At 37.3% G+C, this 24,539-nt stretch overlaps 3 protein-coding genes across 5 annotated transcripts; all 3 read right to left on the bottom strand.

The window, feature by feature from the left end:
- Window positions 1-1,813: 1,813 nt before the first annotated feature.
- On the bottom strand, window positions 1,814-7,022 carry LOC103926653. Of its 2 annotated transcripts, XM_009335469.3 has the most exons (3): window positions 6,866-7,022; window positions 2,813-6,671; window positions 1,814-2,186 (listed from the first exon to the last, which is right to left on the bottom strand). In XM_009335469.3, the coding sequence occupies exon 2, from the start codon at window positions 6,656-6,658 to the stop codon at window positions 2,822-2,824; it is 3,837 nt and encodes a 1,278-aa protein (XP_009333744.2). In that variant the 5' UTR covers window positions 6,659-6,671; window positions 6,866-7,022; the 3' UTR covers window positions 1,814-2,186; window positions 2,813-2,821. The 2 variants fall into 2 exon arrangements, with proteins under 2 accessions (XP_009333744.2, XP_048421778.1); XM_048565821.1 differs by having other exon boundaries at window positions 2,813-6,997.
- A 3,100-nt stretch (window positions 7,023-10,122) lies between these two features.
- LOC103926654 (probable RNA-binding protein ARP1) lies at window positions 10,123-12,647 on the bottom strand. The gene is made up of 6 exons (XM_009335470.3): window positions 12,318-12,647; window positions 12,070-12,217; window positions 11,824-11,968; window positions 11,669-11,711; window positions 11,161-11,401; window positions 10,123-10,274 (listed from the first exon to the last, which is right to left on the bottom strand). Exons 1-6 carry the CDS (start codon window positions 12,504-12,506, stop codon window positions 10,255-10,257), a joined length of 786 nt encoding a protein of 261 aa, XP_009333745.2. The 5' UTR covers window positions 12,507-12,647; the 3' UTR covers window positions 10,123-10,254.
- Window positions 12,648-20,857: 8,210 nt separating this feature from the next.
- LOC103926655 (nuclear transcription factor Y subunit B-1-like) lies at window positions 20,858-24,038 on the bottom strand. 2 transcript variants are annotated; one of them, XM_048564992.1, is made up of 7 exons: window positions 23,879-24,038; window positions 23,503-23,760; window positions 23,271-23,390; window positions 23,029-23,034; window positions 22,807-22,890; window positions 22,664-22,702; window positions 20,858-21,146 (listed from the first exon to the last, which is right to left on the bottom strand). In XM_048564992.1, exons 2-6 carry the CDS (start codon window positions 23,742-23,744, stop codon window positions 22,681-22,683), a joined length of 474 nt encoding a protein of 157 aa, XP_048420949.1. In that variant the 5' UTR covers window positions 23,745-23,760; window positions 23,879-24,038; the 3' UTR covers window positions 20,858-21,146; window positions 22,664-22,680. The 2 variants fall into 2 exon arrangements, with proteins under 2 accessions (XP_048420949.1, XP_009333746.2); XM_009335471.2 differs by having other exon boundaries at window positions 23,261-23,390; window positions 23,879-24,037.
- Window positions 24,039-24,539: the final 501 nt, after the last annotated feature.

Below are 24,539 nucleotides of genomic sequence, written 5' to 3'. Positions count from 1 at the left end.
AAGCCCATACGCCTCAACATGAAACACCAACCCTAAATTAACTTCTAACTATTAGTTCATCTTACAAACAACCCATTTATTCCATAAATCATTAATGAAGGAACTTAGAACTAAACACCCTACCTTACTATGCCTACCGAAGCTTTAGTCGTTGGAAAAAATGGAACTTTCCGACCAAAACAGAAAATATGGTACAAAACCCAACTCACTCTTCTCACCTTTCTCTTGCATCCCTATGTTCGAAATCAAAGGTATGAGGTGAACCCAAAGCCCAGCTCAATCTTCTTGCCTTTCTTCAGACTTCTATCGCTTCGAAATCAGAGCTCAGAGATCTGAGGAAGGGAGAAAGAGTATAGAGAGAAAGTGAGAGGAGAGAGAGAGAGGAAGGGACAGAGAGTAGAGAGAGAAATCAAAAAATGGGAGGAATAACCTGTTTATATGTGGGTATTTTAGTAATTTCAATTTTGTGCATGGTGTGCCTGGTGTGCATGGCCGGTTTGTCCTATTTCTGTCCCAAGATTAAAAATTGTCCCATTCTGGGGTATTTTCCAATTTTTTTTTTCTAAACATATATAACAATTTGGATCGCACAACTAGATATTTGAAATGCAGATAACAACACTCTAAAAAACAATTATTGTTTTTTCAAATTTATTATATAAGAATGTTATATATTCAAGTGAAAAATTGAGGGTAGAGTTTTTGAAGTTTTTTTTTTTTTTTTTTTTTCTTGTTTGGTTGGTTTAAGATTGAAGTGTTTTTTAATATTTAGTAAAAGTTACGATTGTAGCTCTTTTTACTTATTATTTAATGATATTTTTAAATTTACAATCAGTAAGTCCTAAAATTTATTTTGAAAAACTATCTTAAGATGGGCCCTTTATAAATTTCGCACAGGACCTCTAAAATCTCAAAGACCGACCTAGCCATTGACTCTACTTTGGCGTACCGTTGAACTCAAACCAAAAGTATGCTACTACCTCATATGATATTGGAGTTGCATGGAGAAAGAAATTAGTTTGTATTTTAACTTTGTCAAAAAGTGGAGCATTGGTCTTTCACAAACCTCGTGAGAATTTCTTTTAAAATTGAGGATGTGAAATGCACATAAATCACTTTTAAGATCAGAAGTAGCGAAATGCTAAGGAGACTCTCTACCGCTTTACTGATTAATGTCAATTCCCGTGCTCACATTGTAAAATATTTTGGTAGAAAGTCCATGGAAAGTCACACTTTCGAGAATCTCCTTAACATTTCTCTTAGAAGTAAATCAAGAAACTGCACAAATGTCCCTATATTTTAAACAGAAATATTCTTACAAAATTGGTTTGAAGGACCAATCCTTTGCGTTTTTGTGAAATTCAAATACCATATTAACACCACATCCCTTAGTATAGATAATATCGTTTGTTCAAAAAAAAAAAAAAAAAAAAAAAAAAAAAAAAAACCACCATTTGTTATCGAATCCATATATTTACACGGCAGCCACATTCACCGATCAGGACAAGAAAAGAGGATGGTTGCAGAACGGGGGAGGTCAGACAGGCATAAGTCTCGCCGGACAGTTCACTCTCATCACCGAAGATTTAATCGGCACCCGTGAAAAACCTCCACGATGGTAACAATATACCTACAAATGGGAATGAACTAGGATTGGACTTTGCATATCCTGCTTTGCATTCACGGGTAGATAAGGCGCATTCAACATGTCACATAGCAAAAGCAAATTACTTTTCCCCCATGCTTTTTGGAACTCCAAGTCTGCGAGGGCCAAAACGGCCCTCGACCCTCGACCCTCCAGCAATCAGCATGGTTTTAGAAAAATTTATCGGTCACCGTTATTCAACTAGGGATAATGCACAATCATACATGATCTTTTGGCCCCATTCTTGGATACAAAATGATGCCATAATTGTAGCCATCAAGGAAGGATCAGCCATCTCTGCTGTACATTCAAACTAAGAACCCTCAAACACATAAGAGTACAGAAGGAAGCAAAAAAACAGGCATCTTTGTGAATAGAAAACAGCAAGAAACCTCAGCACAGATTAAATTCACCATAACCAGATGAATACATGGTCTGGTTACCTCCTTCAGCAGCCGATTCAGCTTTGCACGTCCTAGGGCTTCCCAGGGCATAGATTCCCGCATACTGTCTCCTTTTTCTTCTTCAGCATTTGCTCTCCCTGCAATAAAACATGTATAAAAGAAAAGTTAACTACAGAAGCAAAATGATATCAGATAGAAGACTACAAACCTAAGTTGTGAAACGATCAGAAATTGAAAGAATACATCAGATAATTGCATAATATCAAAGAAGGATATAGAATTAAAACTGCTCATTATTCTTATGCCACATACAGTAAAACCTTATTCCCATACATTGGTCCAAGTGCCAGGGAACATAAAGGTAAGATCAAATTCAGTCTGATATCGAACTCCCAATACCAAGTATAGAGTTGGAAACAACTACAAAAGCTCTGCTCAGGACACAATGTCATTCTATAAATTTCACCTCCCCCGGGGCCCCATCAAACAAAAGAAAATGAAAAAGGAAACTTGGCACAGGTTATCTATTTGAGACCAACCAGGGCATACGAAGGCCTTTTGTCAATTCTTAATTTCCAAAACCTGTGTATCCGTTCACTTACTGTAGTTATTTTATTTTATTTTTAAAGAAATAAATCCTTTAAATACTACAACCTCAGATCACATCGGAATCAACAGAAGTAGTTTAAAGTTTGTAACAAAGCAAGCTTAAGCAGAACTTCAAAGATCAGTGCAATTAAATTTAATCCAGGTCCATCGTTACCTGACAACTTCATAGGTTATCAAAGGTGGAGAGATCAAGGTGCATCTGGTCATGAGAGGAAAGATCAAGTTGCATATCCAGTTGCATATGGTCGTGGGTGGAAAGATCAAGTTGCATCTGGTCATGGGCGGAGAGATCAAGGTGCATATCATGATCATGGGAGGGGAGAACAAGTTGCATCTCCTGATCATGCGCTGTGGCACTGGTAGAAATGCTAAACTGGATAGACGGAGTATAGTTGAGCTGAGATGGAGTATAGTTGAGCTGGTAATTTACAGGTATTGATCCGAAGATCTTGAATTTTCCAGCACTATCAATAGCAACCTCTGCATCAGAACATTTCTTGAAAACAACTCTAGCACGACTGCTCTCCCTATCAACTTCTGTTTCAGCTTCTTTCAGAGGTCCAAAGCGCCTAAACATTCTATTCAGCTTTGCTTCTGAGGGAACAGAATTCACCTCAGAGAAGTTCATAACAAGTTCTGTTGGGGCATTCTCATCCACATAGCCAACAGGTTTCTCTGGCGGCAAAGCATTAATGGTTTGGGAATACCGCTTCCTGGTGTATGGCCTACGACCCTCTTGAGGGGATTTTTCTGGTTGGGCAAGAACAATGGGTTGATAATTAGCCTTCCTGCCCCTTCGAGGTGTTAGCTCTTCAACGCCATTTTGGATTACCCTATCTGTCCAATAAGTATCATTCATGTCATCAAATTCAAAAGTTTCAGGCAACCCAAAAGCAGAATTTGACGACTTCCTCTTTCTCCCACCAACTTTGTCCACAGCTAAATGCTCTATCCCAGGAAGCTGACCTACAGCTACAGAATTCCTAAAATCAGAGAAGAAATTAACAACAGTTTTCAAACTTTGGTTATCCTTCCGTGGATCTTCTGCTGCCGACTGAAGTTGTGACAGCAATTCATCTAACGACGAGTACTCTGATCTATCAACTGCTTTCCCTCTATGGACATCACCAGAACTCTGGAAGGCAACATCAGATCCATCCCCGGCAGGTCTGTCACTGTTGGACTTCACAATAGGAGACCCTGTTAGTTGGCTTGCAACTCTCTGGATACATTCACCAATCTTAAAAGACTGTTTTGGGACAGGCGTGGTATTAGAAACTTTTGCTCCGCTAACTTTCCTTCCATCGTCATCAACATGATACTCAAAACCCTTCCGTCTCTTGCCAGAGGATGGTGAGACCAAACCACCAGTATCTTTCCCATCCAACCAATCACCGCCATCTAGAGAATCTAAGCCGCCATCCATTAATTCAGACAGGCTTCTTTCTTTTACCTTAGAATCTCTTGAACTGTGTTTACGCTTGTGAGAATAGGTAATAATCTCGGGGCCAGAGAAAGTACCTTTAGCTTCCTTGCCATTAGGAGCTGTATGCTCAATCCTTTCATCTCTGTTTTCCAATATATCTCCGCAAGATTGGAATTCTGGCAAGTTGTAGTAACCCTTCAAGCGATAAAATGCTAGCATATGAGCCTTAGCTATCACAACTTCTAATCGGTCACAGTTAACAGATGGGAACCGTGCTAAAGCTTTTATGTAATCCAGCAATTGATTACATTCAAGAGAACTGGCACTGGCCGATTCATCCACTTCATCTCTTCTACTTGATTCTTGGCGGATCCCGGCATTTTCAACTTTCTGGAACCTAACCTTCTCATAGACTTCTTTTGGTATGCAAGAGCATGCTAGCCCCAATTCAACACGTCTCGAAACTTCTTCCAGAGCACAATTGACAGCATTCTGGAACGCTTCTGAATTACATTGCTTCTCTGACTGGGAAAAGTAAGATCGAAAAGGCTTTAAACTACATGGTTCATTCCAAGCAAAAGTACGGTCCCCAAAATATGCTACCAAAAAGCAATCCTTTTTATGATATTTCATTGCCTTCTCAGATGCAACAGTATAATCAAATATCTGTCCAGGCCACCATGGATGGCTCTTCACTTTACCCCAAACTAAATCAGATGCAGAAAACACATGATTTTCTGGTGGCAGCTCATATCTCGGTTGAGGCACAATTTCTGAGCTTCCCTGGATAGCTTCTTGTTTAAGAATTTCATCTTCACCGGCTTTTGGTTGTTCAGCATCAGTAGCTTCTTTTTCGCCTTCCATGTATTGCCCTCCATGTAAACCATCTAGCACAGCATCATTAAATTGTTCTTTAACTCCTACCTCCTCAGTGTCCATGGGAGTAATATCCCCACTATCAGTGATGTGGATATCAGCTTGTGATCTCCTCTGAACAGTCTCACTTTTCAAGTTCGGATCAATAGAGTTATTTACTTCAACGCATGGATTCAGAAGAATATTATCATCTGCTGCTGCAATCTCAGTGGATCCACCCATTATGTCCTGGCCTTCATGTTCCCCTCCATTTAATACACCCTCAGCATCAGTCACTTGTTCATTCACTTCCTCCGCTTCGATATCAGGATGAACTTGATCAACATAAGCTGTCGCAGTCTTTTCTAAACACTTTCCAGACTCCAGGGATTGATCTGCTCCATCTACGCTATCCTGTTCAGCACCATTAACGTGTCTGTCCACTTCCATCTCTTGCCCTGTATTTGATTCAACCAGTGCAGTATCATGGACCGTGTTCTTGCCTATACTCTCTTCAGGTTTCAAGTGAAGGTCCTTTTTGGAATTCAAAAGGCCCCCCTTATCTGTTACTGAAACTACACCTCCAGGAATTACTTGAGCTGGCAGAGATAAGGTAGTTGAAACCAACGCAATATCATGAACCATGTCCTCTATGCTCTCTTCAGGTTTCAAGAACTGATAATTTTCAGAATCTTGTGCACCTGTTGCTCCCGTGTCACTTCCATGAACTACTTGAGGCGGCATAGGAGAAGACACTGAATCTTCAGGTTCATTGCTGCCACTATGGGTGCAGCCAGCCACTGGCTCAATCTTAACCAGCTGTTCTTCTACTGGATGACTTGAATTTTCATTAGTTTTATCAGTTTCCTTACCTGCAACTTCGGGAGTCAAAATATCTACATTGTCCAACCCAGCAACATCACCACTAGCAACAGAAACTTTGGTTTGTTCACTTGAGGGTTCGGGATTCAAACCTTCTTCACTAACAACCACTGCAGCTTTTTCAATTCTGGGATTCAATACTACATCATCTGAAAAACCAGCTTTTTGTGCCTTCAAATCATTGAGTGCATCAACCTCACCAACAACCAACTTCCTTTCTTGTTCCACAACCTCCACCAATCCTCCCACGGAAACTTCTACACTTTCCTTCACAACTACTTCACTGACAACATCTTGTGTTTCACTACCTACAGATCCAATCAAGGAACCCCCAATTCCATTTTCTGCTGTGGCATCCTGTGCTTTTTCATCCAAAACACTAACTTCCTCTGAATTCACATCCTGCCTCACAACCATCTCAGCTTCCTCAAAATGAAAAACCTCGGTTTCTATGACTGTTGAACTAACAACTGCAGCCACCGAATCCAGCTCACCCATTTCACCACCATCTCCTCCAGAAGATCTCACATTGCCCTCCAACCCCATATCAACCTCAACCGAATCATCATGACCCACCCCTTCATTGTCCCCATCACCACTAGTGCAAACTCCACCAACATAGACATTAGAACCCAGAACCTCCACCATTATATCACCCCCATCACAATCACCGCCTTCATCGTCACCAACATCCTCCCCAAAAGACCCCTCAACCTGACCCTCAATCACACAAGCCTCGGACCCAGCTAGGGTTTCACCAGCTACATGCCCACTAGCACTCACAGTGGACTCTGACCCACTACCCACATCAACATCTTTATCCGTTAGCTCATCCATTGAGATATTTTATCTGGGTATTTTCCAAAACCATCAAATTTAACTTCTTTTCATTTTACACTTCCAAAAATTACCAAAAAAATCGAAAATATGATAAACCCTAATCACAAAACTGAGCAAATCCAACCAATATCGAGAAAAGTATAGCACAAAATTAACAAAACTTGAAAGTTTAAAGCTTCAGGGATTGTGATTGCGTGTGTTTACCTCCAGATCTTCTGAACAAGATTAAAGCCCTCGAGGTTTGGGGGAAAGAGAGAGAGAGAGAGCTTGTGAGTTTTGCGTTTTTGGGTACGAGGGAAGTAGTGTCCTTTTGGGAGACCTAGAAAAAATTAAAATTAAAATTGAACGCAGGAGCTGATCAATTTTGCTTTATTGTGCCTATTCCTTTTTTTTTTCTTTCACACTTTTCAATGATTGGTCAGCTCAGCCTTCTGTGAGTTTATTGGAGTTAACGGCTGAGTTCATCCCGTCACGGATGGATTGTGAAGGGCCAATAAATCTGGAACACGTGTTCGAAGATAGCTGTGTTGCTTTCATTTTGCTAGGCGGCGATTTTTTGTTAGGGTTTTTATCACAAATGATCATTGAAATTGACCATCACCATCAATATGATCCTTGAAATTGAAAATCAATAATACCGTTCTTGAAAATTGGTGTCGCAAATTAATGTGATCCTTCCGTTACAATTTTGTTAAAAATTTTGTTAAATGCTAATGTGATACATAAATGGACCACATAAGTCCTTTCTTCTCATAAATGGTCCTTAAAATTGACCCACGACATCAAAATGGTTGTTGAAATTGACCTGCAACATCAAAATGGTCCCTGAAATTGAAATTGATCAATGTTGTCTTGCAAGTAAGTGTCTCAAATCAATGTAGTCATTCCATCACAATTCTGTAAAATATTTTATTATGTACTGATGTAACACATAAATGGGTCACACAAGTCTAATTAAATTTAAAAAATTACAAATAGGCTTAATAATTTAATAGTTAATAAAAATTTGTCAACTCAAAAACTCAATCCTACAATCACCTCCGATCTCAGTCTACATTTCTCTACCTCATTCGCTCTCTATTCTTTAAAAAAATCTCAAAACACACTTCGACATCCTTCACCGAATTGAACCTGGATCAAGATCACCTTTGGTGACAACTTAGCCCATTAGCAACGACTACTGGGACATCACGGTTAACATTTAGGCGATCAACATCCTCACAACCTTAATCTTGGAGAGCTTATTTGCACTTCCTGGTGGTCCGGTGATGCAAAGAACAATGAGGTATGCCTTGAGATAATGAGTTTATAACCAATGTGCGTCCATTGTTGGTTGAAAACTATATCCACACCATCTCTTAGGCCTTGGTCAAGTATTGTGCCTTTGAAAATTTATGGAATGGATATTTTTTTGGAGTAGGCCCTACTATAAGAAAAAAAAAATTCCATTATGCAAAAAGGTATTTGGACAACTTTTTTAATTAATTATTAAACCCACATCAACACATAACAAATTTTTTTACAGAATTGTGGTGGAAGATCATATTATTTGCAACACCTATTTTCAAGGACTATATTGATTGATTTTCAATTTCAGAGACCATATTTGACAAGCTCGACCATGATAGTCTCCCAAACATTAGGGTAGGCACGTGATGGCTGACACCCGAATGTGACGAAGCCATATTAGAACGCATAAGAACAGGAAATATGAATGAAATAATAGAAATTTAAATATAATAAATATGTATTTAAGCAACGTGTTCAGAGCATGCACTAATCTAGAACATTAAAAAGAAATAATATAAATTGAATGAACTAAGAGATGGGTCCTACACCAAGAGGACTGAAAGATGTAGATGTGGAAGTATCTTGATGGCAAGATTGTACACCTCAATTCTAAATCCTGAGGGGGCGCAAATCCTCTCCACAAGGTAATCCCCAAAACATTTCTTTTAAATTATGTTAATTGCCTAATTAATGGATTTATTACCTAATTAATCTATTAATGGCCAATTAAACCACTAATTACACCCAAAAAATACACAAAATGCCGGTCACCTTCTCTCCCAAAGGGACCGGCCATGCACTATATATTCAACCTCATTTCCTCTAAAAACCTAGGTTTTGACTCTTGCTAAACACTCAAAAATTCCCCAAACACTTTTCTCTCAAAATTCTAACTTTGGCATAGGAAGTTCTTCGGCCAAAGTTCCCCCCCCCCCCCAATTCATCGTGGGCGCATGAGGCTCTTGGCCTTGACCAAATATGTTATTTGTTTGTTGGTGCAATTTTATCCAAGATCAAGGAGGAAGAAATTTGCATCCACATGATTGGACCAGCGTATATCACAAAACAAGTAAACATAACAGCTACCCTAATCTCTATCTTCTAAACGTTGGGCGTCTCTGCTGCAACAAACATTTTGCTATTGGCCACTAAAGTAGTTTGGAAAAAGAAAACAACCAAGTGATTAATCCGAATCTCAACACAAAAACTTCAAAATCGAAAGATACATCGCAATCATATTTCGCCACTCGAATTACATCAAAAGGAATATTTGACTAATTTTTAGCGGTGGCTGATGCAGACATAACTTCATCCCCGCACCGCGACCGGCACTTACTCCAACTATGCATACATAACTTATATGTCCCAGTTTGGCCTGTGGTATTTAACGATTGGGCCTACTCATCCTTCTTACATGTACTTTGGGCTAGGTGTTTTATAGAAGCCCAAATTCTTCACCCAATTAGTTGATTTTCAAGCGATATTCTATCTTAATCTGAATTACAGAAATGTGGATTCAAACTTGAGTGCATAGAAAGAAGTGTATTGTGATTGATAAAGTCAATTGACACCAAATTACTTCTTGTTCTCCTTTTTTATTCAATGGTTGCTGAGGGAGTGGAGAATCAAACATAAGACTTGAAATACAAACGTCAATACAACAGACGGAAATTGTTAGAAATACCACATTTGTGTATTATCTGATGTGTCAAATGATGTGCACATTTCACGTCAATGATTGAATTTATATCATTGAATGTTAATTATATACATCACTTTTTACATGTGATGATACACTAATATGATATAAATAAGTGGTCTTCCTAGCATTCCTCCAAACTGTAAGAACATAATATATTGTTTCTACAACAATGATAACGCGAGTAGCATTGTAGACACAAAGAAATATGTACTCTGTAGACACAAGATTCAAGTGGAAAAGAAAGGCGTTTTGTGCAGAAAAAAGTTGAATGAAGCCATGCAAAGCAATCGAGAGAAGATGCATACAATGACTTCTCTGTTACATTGTTTTTGTTGAATGGTTCACAGCTCAAGCTGAGATGGATATGTTAGAGAGAGAGGAGAGAGAAAGAATGAACTAATCTGATCAGAAACACCTAATTAAATCAATTAAGAATAATTATGGAATTAATTAAAATTAAAATATAAAAATAAATTAATTGGAAAGAAAGAGCTACAACAGATCAGAGATAATAATGTTGCTCTGTGCAGCCACCACGTTCGGTTCCCCCTTAGTTATTTGCCACCACGTTCATCCTCTTCTCTGCCAACTGTACCTGCACCTATTCCACAGCCAAGCACACTGTTTCTCTAGCAATCAGTTTACATCTATTCATAAAAATAAACAAATAATTAATTAACTATTTGCCATAACCTACTACAATGAAGGAATCTACAATATTTACTTGGATTTAATGAAGAAAAATGCAACTTGGAAAGAAAACAAACAACAAAAACGATCAGTTCATGTGGTTTTACTATAACACTGTCATACAGTGTTATCGATCTTCTTATGTTATAATGTATATCTACTTATTGAGGTTGTATTATAAGTTCCTGATCTTGTCGTCTGCTCATAATATAACGTGTGAATTAATAACATCATAGCCAAAACCTGTTTATTATGCTTAGAGTTTTATAACATTTTGAACCAGTATCATATATGCTAAACCAACCGGTGACTTTCATACTTTTATTTTGTTTTTGTATACTAAATTGGGTAAAAGATGCATGAAGAGAAAATGCGAGCACGAAAATTACTTTACTATATTAAAGTATCTAAAACATTAAATCTTAAATAACGGATAAATTTTTTGATGTAATTATTGAGAAATGTTAAGGAGATTCTTAAAAGTAAGACTCTCCATGAACTCCTACCTCATATTTTTTTCACAACGTTTATATACTAGCATAAAAATTGACGTTTAATTATGAGGTATAATAAAGACTACGAAAATTTTCATTTTGAGAGAGTATTCTTATCATTTATTTTAATTTTTTTATGAATAAAAGTCCAATAACAATGTTCAAGCCACGTGAGTTCTGCAAAATGAGAGTTGGCAATTGGCCCAGAAAAATCAAAGCCTCACGTGACTGAATGATGCAATTATTTGTTTCCACGTTCCCATTTTTTGACATTGACTAGGTTGAACATGTTAGCATGTGAGCAAGCACTACAATCTCTCAACCTGTGTTAGGAGCAATCGATGCTGGTTTGGACATAATGGTCGGGACTGTGGCCACGTGTCCGGCCATGGTCGGCGAGTAGATGTGAGCAGGTAAGCCCATTGTATGTGATTGATGGTGATGGTGGTAGTAGAGAGGATACATTGGCATCAAAGTGTTGTGTCCCACGACTGGCTGTGCTGGGTAAACTTGAGGAGCAGAGTAATGCCCGTTCATGTAAGCTCCACCTGTGTAGCCCACCTTCTGTAAATTCACCATTGTCATAGGAAGAACAAGTATCAAATCACATTGACCTCCTCAAATAATTCAATTTAAATTGAAGTCGCGAAACGTAAATGTAAGTTAGATCAGTTAATTATAATAGTTTGTTCAATTTACACTCGAGTTTGACTATCTTCGTAAATTAAAGTGATTTAAAACATTTCACTTTTTGAAACGTTGTTTTAAACATAAGTATATATCAGATTGATAGAAAACACGAGGATTGAAGTCGAAAAGCGCATTACTTACATGATTGTAACTCATATCAGCGGCAATGTATGTGGGGGAGTAGCTGAAAAGAGAGAATAAATCATTTTAATTACATTAATTATTTATGATTATTTCTTAGACGTACCAAAAAATAAGATGGGAAATTAATGGCATGGAAATATATAGGTATATACCCATAAAATGGAACGGCCTGGTGATGATGGTGGTGGAATGGGCTAGCTGGAGTCCCTGTTGGTGCTGGGTAGTACCACTGCACGTGATTTGCAGGTGCAGGTGCGGGAGCAGGTGACATGGACCTCGCCCCGCCACCGTTCGATCCTTCAGCATAATCATTTAGATGCAATGTCAGATGAAAATCTCATATCCTAGTGAATATCGATAATGTATCAGATATTGTGGATTGATAGACTGATGCATACCTCGTTGAGGAGGAGGGGTGGTGTTTGAAGCGGACCTAGGGCGGCGAGCCCCGAGGGAAGCGAGGTTGCAGTTGGCACGGCGGCCGTTGATGACCGGCGTGGTGTCCTCACAAGCCTTCTTAGCCTCCTCCGGCTCCTTGAAGGTGACCTACACGTTACATTACCGCAAAGCACACCATCAAAAACCACCAATCACCACCGCAATATTATTACAAAAAAGGAAAGAAAAAAAAAAGAAAAGGACTTACGAAACCGTAACCCTTGGATCGGCCGGTGAGTTTGTCGGAGATGATGACGGCCTCCAAGATCTCGCCGTACTTGTCGAAGTGCTCTCTCAAGGCCTCTTTGGGAGTCTCCCACGCCAGCCCTCCGACGAAGACTTTGGTCAGTGTGGTGTCACCAAACTGCCCATGAGTAACGTTGTTGCTCATTGTCATTCTTGCGCCCGGAAAAAACCACCACCGTAATGCAAGTAATATCCTCCAACTACCCTTTCTTGAAATTTGGCACTAATATGTTTGTGTTTATGAAGAAAAACTTAAGCTAGAGAGAGAGAGAGAGAGAGAGAGAGAGAGGTGGTGAGGTTTTGGGGGGAGAGAAAGGAGGAGGGAGGGTATAAAAAGGGGGAGGGGTGGAAGCACTGTAAGGGAGTGGGGTGGAGGTAATAAAATATTTGGAGAAAAACAGAGAGGCAAATAGACAGATAGGATTTGTTGAGGCCTGACTGAGCACACTCATGGCTCATAAACCCATTTGTCTATTTGGATGTGTGTTGGTGGGGAATTTGATGTGGTGCTCTTCTGTTTAGTTCGAAGTAACCGAATATGAAACGAGATGTAAATTCAAAAACTTCAAGCTTTTGATTAAGTATATTAAAGCGTTACGCGTATTTGAGGATATTTTTAAATTTTTTATGCACCAATTATGTATGTCTTTCTTCTCACGTGACAAGGTACACGCGAAAAGAACTAATTACAATTGTCGTTTATAAGTATTACAACTAGCACTCACGATCCTGAGCATAATATCAAGTTGTACACAACTTGTATTCGTCGGTTTTGTATGTTTCTTTTCTCATGTGATAAGTCATACGTCTAACGTGCATAAACTAGTACAACTAGCGCTCTGTCTCCTTCTTTTAGAAACTTGGGCACAAAAACACTCGAGATCACATTTACAACTCCCGCTTCTCCAGTATCTCTTGCTTGTACTTATAATGTAGGTTAAGACTCCCCCTATAGTGTGTCATTAATTGGATGACCATTTGGGTAACTTTGTAGTGACCAAAGCTGTACTTTGACTAATTGGCACTTACCATGTTTTTTGGTATGAAAAATCTCCAATTGTGTGATTCAAAATCAGTAGTGCATGATTCATGAACCGAGTGAGTGACAAGGGGGGGTGGAATTTGAGTACAGATCATAGGTATTTTTACTGCTTGAATATTAATTTCCTTATTTTCAAGAAAATATGTGGTAAAATATTAATATTTACCAATTACCTGCGCGTGACCCCATGCGCCTGGTTGACAAGAACCAATTATCAAAGAGACAGCTAAACGCCGTACGTTGTAAGGTGGGTCCCACGTATTTTTAACGAAAACCGATGTACATGACGGGCAGTCGTAGAAGGAAGCGGCAGTCGACGGATACGATAATGCCGGTCGCTCCAAAACACCTTCGCGCGCTAGGTACAAATACAACATTATATTTTTCTCTGTTTTTGCACATAATTGCCTGCATCCGCATGCAACCTATATCTTTTGGGTTCGGATCATCGTATAACATTTTTTGTCGAGAAAACATTATATGAAAAATGTCATATTAAAAATTAGATTAAGATTTTAATGTTAGGGATTTGTTTGAGAATGCATAGGGTTCAAAAAGCTTATAGATGACATTTCCATACTTAATTTGTCTTTTATTTGTAAATTAGAATATTTACTCCTATAATTATTTTTCAAAATGAATACAAAATGTTACCTTTAATTTTCTAAATAAAAGATGTGGATTTGAATGACAAAAACCAGAGCAACGTATAGATCCAAACATTTTAGTAAGTTTTGTTTGAGAATAAGATTTATTACAGATTTACTTATAAATAGGGAAGAATATCAATAAATTATAAATTTTGCAATTCTTGATATACACATTAATACAAAATGACTCTGCGTACATTACATGTGAATTTTATATATGTATAGAGAGAAATAGTTATATGCGACGAGTATATACAATATTATTCATATGAATGTTTATGTATAAGACATTGTATAGGATTTATCTCTCACGGTTCGACTAAAAAACAAATTATCACAAATTAAATTATATACAACCAAATAGCATGTAAGATTGCATATGATATGAAATAAGAGTTATATACACATAATTTTGATCTCCATACAATCATCTCTTCCCTCTCTGATCATACTAAGAATTGTTGTTATACATATATACTTGCATTAAAATTTTAAGCAATTTGTTTGCTTAAAAAAAAGAGAGGGGAAATTAAGAAAATTTAAACAAAAGAAACTGTATAATTTGGGGAGTGACCGAACAAAGGCAATATTGTGGTTTTGGAGTGAAATTGGTTGGTGTGTGTCTGCATGCACGTATATACGTGACTAGATGATGCAGCGAAAACTTTTGTAAGCAACGATACGGTCAGAGACAGAAACCGTCCGATGTGCATCGGTTTCAAGTAGATAAACTGCTTGATCACGTGGACCCACCACTCCACAGTGTGCCAAGGAGATTACTGTGGACCCCACCCTGAATTCTATACCTAACTAGATGATGCATATCATTTTACTTGTAATCGTTGGATAAATATAAATTTTGAGATTTGTATTTATTCATTATCTAGATCTTAAAACTTAAATTCATTTAATTGTGATAAATATGATGATTTTCACTATCACTTGAGACTTCACAGTGGTGAACGAAGATATTACCAAATTCAATTTCTAATTGGACATATCTAGTTTAGACTAAAATAGTTCAGGACTCTTCGAGAGGGCTATATTTCATAAATGTGTGAGGCCAAATAAGGCATAGTTTGGTACTGAGGTGATTCTGAAAAAAAAATAATATAAAAAAAAGCTAGGAGCTGTTTTTGTGTTTGGTAAACATTCAGCTTTAACTTTTTTTCACAGTTTTGGGTGAAAAAAAGTCAAAAACAAGAAGCTGCAAAATCCAGTTTTGAAAAATAGGTTTTTTTATTCACATCTATTTTACATAAAAGTTTACCAAACATTATAATACTGCTTTTTTTTTTCTTTTTCAAAAGCACTTTTGCAAAAAAGTTTATCAAACACTCTGCTGATTTATTTCACAGCTGCTTATTTTCACAGTACAGCAGAAGCAGCTTTTTTCAAAGTACAACAATATCAAACCAGCCCTAAGACCTCTAGCCCCTAGTCTTTGCCCTTTCCACTAGACTTTAACTCTCTTTAGGTCCGAATTCTAGATAATTACATGACGTAAGACGTCTCTTACAAAACCAAAAGATCTTAAGTTTTTTTATCTCGATCACTTAACTATCTATGGTTCTATTGCAAATGCTTGCAATAAAAATCTGTGTCATGCTAATTTAATTTAATTTAATGTGAGAATTATCATAATTAAACAATCTGTTATAGTTTCTTTCGTCCCACTTAAACTCATAGTCAATCAAATGCAGGCATTGTCATCATGCAACTCAAGAAAGAAGCGCGAGTGACATGTTGTGATGGTTTTCCGAATTTTCTTCAAAAACTGCAAGACCTTTGCATATAACTGAGGAAAAAAATGTGTTACAACTTACAAGTACCGTTTGGCAATCTAATTGACGCTTGCCTTAAAGAATAAGTTGTAGAAATGTCATCATTAATGTGTCGACAACATTGTAAACAAAGAACGATCCAACTTGGATCTCCAAGCATGAATTGCATAATCCATATAAATATATATTAAAGGCTTTTTAGTCAAAATAGTTTCTGAAATTGACATAACTTCTCATTTTGGTTCTTGATATTTGAAGTCGATAGAAGTGGTCCATGAGTTTATCCACCATTAATCATTTTGGTCATTACATGAAAAATTATGTTAAACAACGATCAAAGTGACAAAAATACCTTGAATTTATTAAACAATGAGCTAAAATGGTTTGATAATAATTGATGATATTTTTGTTATTTTATTCCTATTTAATGGAGATTTTTAATGGGAAAACCAAAATAATTGATGATAGACAAACTTAGGGACCACTTTTATCAATTTCAAATTTCAAGAACTAAAGTAAGAAGTTTTGTCAATATCATGAACCATTTTAGCTAAGAAGTCTATATTGTTTTTTTGAACAGACAATATTGTCTAACAAAGCGAGAGGGGGATGGGCTTAACTTCACAAAGGGCTAGCAACAATGTGGTTCAAATTCGTTTTTGCGATAATCAAACCTAACATCTCTCACTTACAAATGAAGAGGAATACAATTAGACCATAGTACTAAGTGGCAAAAATCCTATATTAAATCACCACTTTATTCGTTTAATTTTTATTTTTATCACAGAAACACACAGATTAAGTGTATTTTACTGTTTAATTATTTTATAATTATAATTACAGAACTAGAAAATTGACATGGGAGGCATTAGTTTATGAAAGATGATAGGACACACGTCTTTTCCCAAAACATCGTTTGCTGTCTGTGCGATCAAACATGGCTTCAAAGATTCCATCCCAAAACAAAGACAATTTCAAAGGGAAATCAGTGGCGTTAATGAAGGAGGCCTTCACCAAATGGGACAACAATTCTTTCATCCGAAGCACTTCATCCGGCGAAACAAGAGTTTAACTTAACTTTCGTTGTATTACAGCTGCTTCTCTCTCTCTCTCTCTCTCTCTCTCTCTCTCTCTCTCTCTCTCTCTCTCTCTCTCTAAGCCCCAATAACTAGAGAGAATTGGATCTTGAGTTTTAATTTTAAAAAGTTGATGTTCTAAACTGCTCTAACTTATAAAGAGGGATATTCGAACTCAAGTGTAAGAAATGACACACTTACTTAACCAACTGACTAAATACACGTCTTGTCAAAACACATCTTTACAAATTAACGTGAAAAAATTTAGGGTTGCGTAAGATTTGAAATGAGAAAACTTGGAGGATTGAGTGAAAGAGAAAACAAAAGTACTCAAAGTCCTTGTTACCTTTACGAGTTAAGATTGGATACACAACTAAACTCTCTTGAAACCAAATCAAGAAATTTTTATTATAGATTGATCGGTTCTAAAATATGATCAATAAATACGGTACAAATGGCCATATACATCTTGTATACATCGACAAATGGATGAAGTCATCTCTAGCGTATCGAGTTGTTAGTGCCTTGGAAACTGTGACAAATGTGAGTAGAACAAAATTCATGCACCAATGCGATACATAATCCTAGACACACACACACACACACACAACACAGCGCATATTGGAGACATGGGAATATAAAGAGCATGGGGGGTGCTGGCTGGATCTGTCATCTCGCTTGGCAAACGACTTTTGGTCCCACATGAGGAGGTTTGCCAGCTAAATCTCTCAAAACCCCCCGACCCTTTCTCCCTTTCTCTGTGGATTATAACGTGGCCAGCTGTACACCAACAGGGATAGTTTCGTCAATTCACAAATACATGGGGATTCTTTGACCACTGACCAACAGAGGAGTTTTTTGGGGGACTGGTACTTTAGGGGTGAGGATGAGGTTAAGGGTGGGGGTCCGGTATTTTTTTAATGTGTTGGAGTACATGTGGTATGTGGTATGTTATGTGTTATTATATCAATGGAGGGAAGTTACTTTTTTTTATTTTTGTTTCTTTTCTTTCTTCAAGTGTTCCTCCATTTGTGTAAGAATATATGATGTTTTTGTCGTTTTTTTAGCACATTGAAAAATCTCTTATGGGATGGTGGGTATAGTGACTAAATAGGTGAGAATTGAGGGAAGAAATAAAAAAAGAATAAAAAGAGGCATAAAAAAGGGGTGCTATTGGTGTGAGCTGGACCTTCTCATGTTCTGAGTTGGCCTAAGTGGCACACATGCTTCTCTGTCACCATGATTCTATACCCTCACATGATGTACGGTGTTTAAATGGAATCTTTTTTATTTATTTATATATTTTTAGGCTAAATATTCAAAATAGTCCATGAGATTTACATAATCAATATAAATGGTCTTTGAGATTGTCCATCATTCATGATTTTGATCATTCTGTTAAAAACTCTTTGGATAATTTTCAAAACTTCGTAACTCAATCGATTCTTAACCAAATTCGACCCATAATATATTAAAATGAAGATAGGAAAGTGTAGAACAAGATTATATCTATTTGAAAGCCCAATGGTTGTCGGAGATGGTTGGAAAATAGCCTGAAAGGTGATTGGTTCACGGGAAAACTGAAAAACTCGCCGGAAATTGGGTAAACTTTAAACGTTCATAACCTCTTCAATACTCAACGAAATTGAGTGATTCAAAAATGAAAATCATACTTCTCAATGAGACGAAGTTAATGGTACCTTTCTCGATGGCTAACTCGCCTTGGTTTGGCTGGAAAACGACTCGAAAGTGGCTAACCAGTTTTCCCACGAACCAGTCACCTTTCAGGCTATTTTCAAGCCATCTCAGGCAACCATTGGGCTTCCAAATGGTATAATCTTGTTCTACACTTTCCTATCTTCATTTTGATATATTATGGGTCGAATTTGGTTAAAAATCGATTGAGTTACGAAACTTTGAAAATTGCCCAGAGAGTTTTTAACGAAAGGACCAAAATCATGGATGGTGGATAATCTCAGGGACCATTTCTATTGATTTTGAATCTCAGTGATCATTTATATTGATTATCCAAATCTCATGGACCATTTTGGATATTTAGTCTCATGGACCATTTTGGATATTTAGCCATATTTTTATTATGATGAGGTGATAACAGCTCAATAAAAATTAGAATCATTACCATCACACATTCTTAGTAGGTAAAATAAACGGTTGAGATTGAATATTTAAATACGGTGTCTAACAGATAAAACACTAGCATTGAATTCACGCCCACTTTTCTTCTCAATTTTCCGGTATGCAAATTAAGCATATAATTTGAAGATGAGTTTGGCATGAGCAATCCAAAAGTTTGCCCCACTAACCCATATGATTGAAGAGGGTCCACAAAGTTTTGTAGGTCCTTTGTCTAGGTTTTTACTTGATCGAGCTCAAATCCTTGTAACAAAATGCAAATCATGGGGAACATTCTTCTGTCATATATACATAACAGTATTATACTGTTGAGGTCATGTTACATTGTTAAATTATGAATTACGACAATTGGCAAAACTAAGATAACAAAAGAGTGTGGGTTGAAAACTTGAGTTGGTTTGTCTAAATTTTGACAAAAATATAAACCGAAACAGAGAAAGAGGGGAGTCTTTCATGTTGTTCCGCCCCGAATTAAACCTGCACAATTAGAGTTCATTTTACTTGAAAATGACTCGTATTCAAAACTAACAAACATAATATATCAGACTGTTCAATAAGACAATTTACGATTGAGTTGTGATCCAATGTGTTGCTCTAAAACCTGTTTGATGGTGGAGGTGACAGATTGAGGGAAGGGGTAAGGAACGGGGTTGAATTGGCAAGGCAAGAAATGATGGTCACGTCGTGGGGGGAGGAATAGGGTTTGCCTTCTCTCCTAAAACAAATGGAGTATGATTATTTCCCCTTCTATTACCATCTCCTTCCATCCCCTCCTCTCACACTCGTCTTTTTGTCTTATTCTTTATATAAAAAATTCAAAACAAGATGTAGACGTAGCGTAATCACAACCGTTTAAATATGGGATGATGGAAGGTAAGAGAGATTAAGAAGGGAGAGAATCTTACTCTAGAACAAATTTCACACCCAATTTGTTCTTAGACACAAATATAAAAAGAGAGCATTTCATTATGATTATGAATTTATGATGTGTCCATTACTCCTCTCTCTCTCTCTCTCTCTCTCTCTCACAAACACACACACGTGCGTGCAACGTGACGCCTGCTCTTTCAAAAATCCCAACATTACCATCGGTGACAATGATCACGTGCTGTCACGTGCACCTGTGAATAATAAAAGAGTACTTGGACAAGGACATGATGAGGACTGGAGGTTGTTGGTTGTTTTTGTGTGCGAGTCACTGGTGGTGTTCTGCATGTCCTACTCATCCATCAATTTTTCTTTCCTGTCTGGCTGATGCCCGGTGGAGCTATACACAAATACAACTACACCCTCTGCTCTCAACACTTTCGCAATGTTTCAGGTAACCAGAGTTCCTAGTCCGACAACAAGTCGTAAGTTAAACGTCGTGGCGATGTACTTACCAAACTAGGTTTAGGTCCGACCGCGTCTCACGAACTCTAGGGTTCCAGGACTTCCAAGTCACAAGAACACAATAACAAATGTAACAGTTTTATGAGTTTAATACTCGACTCCTATTCTATAAATCACAGTTTGATACGTATACAAATAGAAAAATTTATGTGCACGAAGTAAAACTAATATCTTAAAGGACAATTAATCTTTTCCAAACTTCCAAGGACAATTACTTGCTAGAGCTAGACAGCAGAAGAGGATAACCAAACTTTTTATGTGAAAATCTCCTTATAATTCAACTATTTTTCTTCACATGATCAGGCGACTTAAACTAGACACAGAGCCAAAGAAAAATTTACAAAAACCCAGATAATGAGAGCATCTGCGGAATACAAATCAAACCCTACCCCAACCAAAACAGAGACCGCAGAAGCATACTTTGTCATTCAACTCAGATTCACATAAATGATACTATCAGTACTGAAACTTAACAACTTTACCACCTTCGAGTTCTTAAAAATGATATATGACAAAATTAAAAACTTCTACTCATTGCTTCGCATGAAATGAACAACGAGATGCTGTGCCGGGATTGCAAGGTATCATGGAACACATCATCAAGATCGATTGCACATTGACCACAAGCCATGTTCACTCGCAAAAGCGTCAATTTCCATTTCCCATATTATTCAAAGGCACATAATAATCCTCCTACAATTGAGCAGAAAAAAAGATATATAAGGCATATGGATTCATTCACTGAACTAAAAGAGCCAAATAAACCAATAAGAAATCATATCCTTTCCAAAATATGTAACAAATTCAGCGTCATAGCATGTTTTGACCAAATGCACGATATTATAATATGAGAGATCCTTTTCTTAAAGCAGACACTAATGCGACGCAATAAAAGCATGTGCACATTCTAACAAAGGAAACACATAAAAAAGTGCCACCCCGAACAGTTTGAGTAACACTTGATATTAAAGGGTACACTGGAGTCTAGACACCTTCACCCGCAAACCGGTTCTTAAGAAACATAAAGACCCATCACCAGTGAATAGGTTCTAATGAAACAGCTTTACTTTCAGTGATGGTGCAAAAATTTTACTCTATTAAGTGCATCTTAGTTCCCTACTTAAATAAAACGCTTTAGAAGTTACCAGTATAAAAGACAAAAGTAATCTGCAAGAGTAAAAAAAATTTATAAGTGACAAAATGTTTCTTTTAAAAGACTATTCTAAACAGTCCATTAATGCATCAGGCAAGTTTTCTCGACATGACTAAAATGCTGCATCTTATTAGATTCCCCAAGAGAAATGTAAGGCCTATACTTGGTACAAAGTACAAACCCAGGCTATATTTTTCCAAACTTCAAACAGATATTTTTCCAAACTTCAAACAGACTTCATTGAACTGCCTTCAGATTTATGGTGACATGTTGAAATCTACCAAACCTGCTCATAGATGGTAAAGGCAAAGCTATAATTTCTGAAAGTTTCATTGGAGGACGTGAATCCTATCAAAAAGCTTCACGGGCATCAAAGAATAAAAGGCAGTTGATTTTGCGAGGGGCAAGTTCTTCACCAAGCATACAAAAAATTTAAGATTTGTAGGGTATAGAGTTACCAAAAAAATTTGTTTATCTGCATATCATAGTCTTGAGTGCTGCAGAGTTTTTCGTTAGTACTGTTACTGTTCATGGGAATGAGAGGGGAGGTATAGAGTTACTACTTTTTTTTTTTTTTTTTTTCCTTCTCAGAAAACATTTCTCTGTACCAATCACTATCGAATAATTGTACATAAAATTTTGTTATACACAATTTACTCAAATTCATGTGTCCTATAATCACTACGTCTTCACCTAGATAGAAAAAAACACAATTCTCTATGGTCTTTGACATAAGAACCTACTGGTGGCTTTAACGGACAACATGGACCAAAAGCATTTAAATAAAACGAGTGCAACTCTAGTACATATGTTAGCAAGCACATATCATATGCTCGAAACAACAATAATCATCGATTGTACATTTTGGTTAAGATTCTATCATTCTAAACAGCTTAAAGTTGAATAAAGTTGTTCATATGTTAATTACGGAGTTTCCTAATCGAGGCAATTCTAATTAGCTTGTTTATGAAAAAAAATCAAATGTATGTGAGCACACAATTGTATATACGTGTTTTGTCGACAGAAAAATAAAAGGAAGAGAGATAGAGATAGTTACTTGAGGGTTGCCATAGTTCAATGCTCCCTGATGGACAAACTGCCATTTATATTCACCAACACAAAAGAGAACTGAGTGAGGTCACAATCCAAAGTTTCAAAAGTACACAGAATACAATTTTAATCGGCTTTATAAAATCAGACCTGTGAACTTGGGCCAGGCATTGCTGGAACAGCATTCCCTTTAAAAGAACCATCTCCACCCCTAGCTGAGCCCTTTGCATCACCCTGTTCAAAATTTCCCGATAAAGTCATTTCTAATGCTCCAAACGAGATATGAACTAATAGACTAAACAGTTCAACTATAGTTCAAACTTCAATCGAACATAAAAATAGATTTAACACAACCGAAGAAGGCTTAGTTACCTCAGTCTGACAATGCAATCATGCCAGCCAATCAAACCAAGGGGGAAACACAAAGAAAATGAAAAGGAATTGTTAGATTGAACTGATCAGAAGTACAATATTGCGTAGTTTCAAATGAAAAGAAAGAAACAGACCCAAAAATGCTACAACCAAACTGTAAATTTACATCTAAAAATACGAAAATGTAAAGTGAGCTGAAAGTACAAAAAGGCAAAAGTTAAACAATTTGTACCTCCCTGTACCTACTCAAGTAAATCCTGAGGGGCTCGATATAGTCCTCAAACCCTAACGTGGCCATCGCCCACAACAAATCGTCGCCATTGATGGTCTTCCGCTTCTCCTTCTGGCACTTATCGCTTGCCCTAAACACCCAAAAAAACCCCAATTCAACAAAATTAACAAAACAATTTCGATTGAAAAGAAAATTAAATAACAGTAGAGAGAGAGAGAGAGAGAGAGAGAGGTGAAAAATACTCGCTGGTGACGAAGCTGATGAATTCGGAGACGCATTCCTGGACGGTGTCCTTGGCGTCCTTGGCGATCTTGCCGTTGGTCGGCAGAGCCTTCTTCATGATGCGACTGATGTTAGCGATTGGCAGATACCTATCCTGCTCCCGGACGCTGCTGCCGCCTCCTCCTCCTCCTCCTCTCTGAGGGCTCTGCTCCCCGCCGCTCTCGTGGCTCCCGCCAGCCGGACTCGTCGGTGCCTCAGCCATCACTCACAACGATTCACTGCATTTCATGAAACAATTCAATAACAAAATCGGAAATTGGAACCGGAGCCCTAGGTCGACCCGTTAGGTTTAGGTCTGCCGCAATTATTGAGCAGAAAGAGGGAAGCTTTTCGTACCTGTGTATTTGTAGAGAGAGAGAGAGAGAGAGAGAGAGGAAGGTGAAAGTGTTTGTATTTGGCGCGCGTTGGAGAGGGAAGCGATCTGACGATGGAGAAGGGGAAGGAAGAAGGTTTTTGGCTTTATGCTTACCATTTATCAACACCGTTCGTTCTGGTTTCCTTTGCTTATTTTTTTTATCTCAGATTTTTTTACAGGGTTAACGGGTTGAGTTATGGGCTTCGTCCTACAAATTACGGGCCAATAAAAAACTTTTAAGTCCAAAATATCACAACGTCATATGCGATTCAATCCTGATTAAGAGTTAATAATCTGATACGCTTGATATGACTCATTATTATGATAAATAAAATGAACGTGACATTTTAAATATGAACAATTTCAATTTGGCAAAACGAACGTGTTTAACTAGTGTTATATGAAGAGAATGAATCCTTGTAAAACTATACGTTTCTCATGTTTTTTTTCTAAAATTAGGATGAAGTGAATTTGTACTTTACTTTTAATAAGTAACCTAAACTTGTTTTTATAAGGAATAGCGAGAATCTAAAACAACATAAAACATGGCACGATTGAATTTTAATTTTAAAGTCTGAACACACTATGATATAACATGACACAACGCAACTTAACCCTTAAAATATATTATTGCTTTTTATA

This window comes from the organism of the source record quoted next, unplaced genomic scaffold, assembly GCF_019419815.1.
Source record: "Pyrus x bretschneideri cultivar Hongxiangsu unplaced genomic scaffold, Pyrus_bretschneideri_v1 Contig4, whole genome shotgun sequence".
Taxonomy (NCBI): Eukaryota; Viridiplantae; Streptophyta; class Magnoliopsida; order Rosales; family Rosaceae; genus Pyrus; species Pyrus x bretschneideri.
This window is presented reverse-complemented; position numbering and strand designations above follow the sequence as displayed.

What these genes read in the sequence shown, in the direction of transcription:
- LOC103926653 (XM_009335469.3), bottom strand. Translation starts at nt 6,658, where the DNA reads ATGGATGAGCTAACGGATAAAGATGTTGATGTGGGTAGTGGGTCAGAG.
- LOC103926654 (XM_009335470.3), bottom strand. Translation starts at nt 12,506, where the DNA reads ATGACAATGAGCAACAACGTTACTCATGGGCAGTTTGGTGACACCACA. An exon ending in CAGGCCGTTCCATTTTATGG is followed by an intron (nt 11,712 to 11,823) that starts GTATATACCTAT and finishes CTCTCTTTTCAG; the next exon opens with CTACTCCCCCACATACATTG. An exon ending in ATCGATTGCTCCTAACACAG is followed by an intron (nt 10,275 to 11,160) that starts GTTGAGAGATTG and finishes CTAGAGAAACAG; the next exon opens with TGTGCTTGGCTGTGGAATAG.
- LOC103926655 (XM_009335471.2), bottom strand. Translation starts at nt 23,744, where the DNA reads ATGGCTGAGGCACCGACGAGTCCGGCTGGCGGGAGCCACGAGAGCGGC. An exon ending in ATCAGCTTCGTCACCAGCGA is followed by an intron (nt 23,391 to 23,502) that starts GTATTTTTCACC and finishes TTGGGTGTTTAG; the next exon opens with GGCAAGCGATAAGTGCCAGA. An exon ending in TGAACTATGGCAACCCTCAA is followed by an intron (nt 21,147 to 22,663) that starts GTAACTATCTCT and finishes GCTCAATTGTAG; the next exon opens with GAGGATTATTATGTGCCTTT.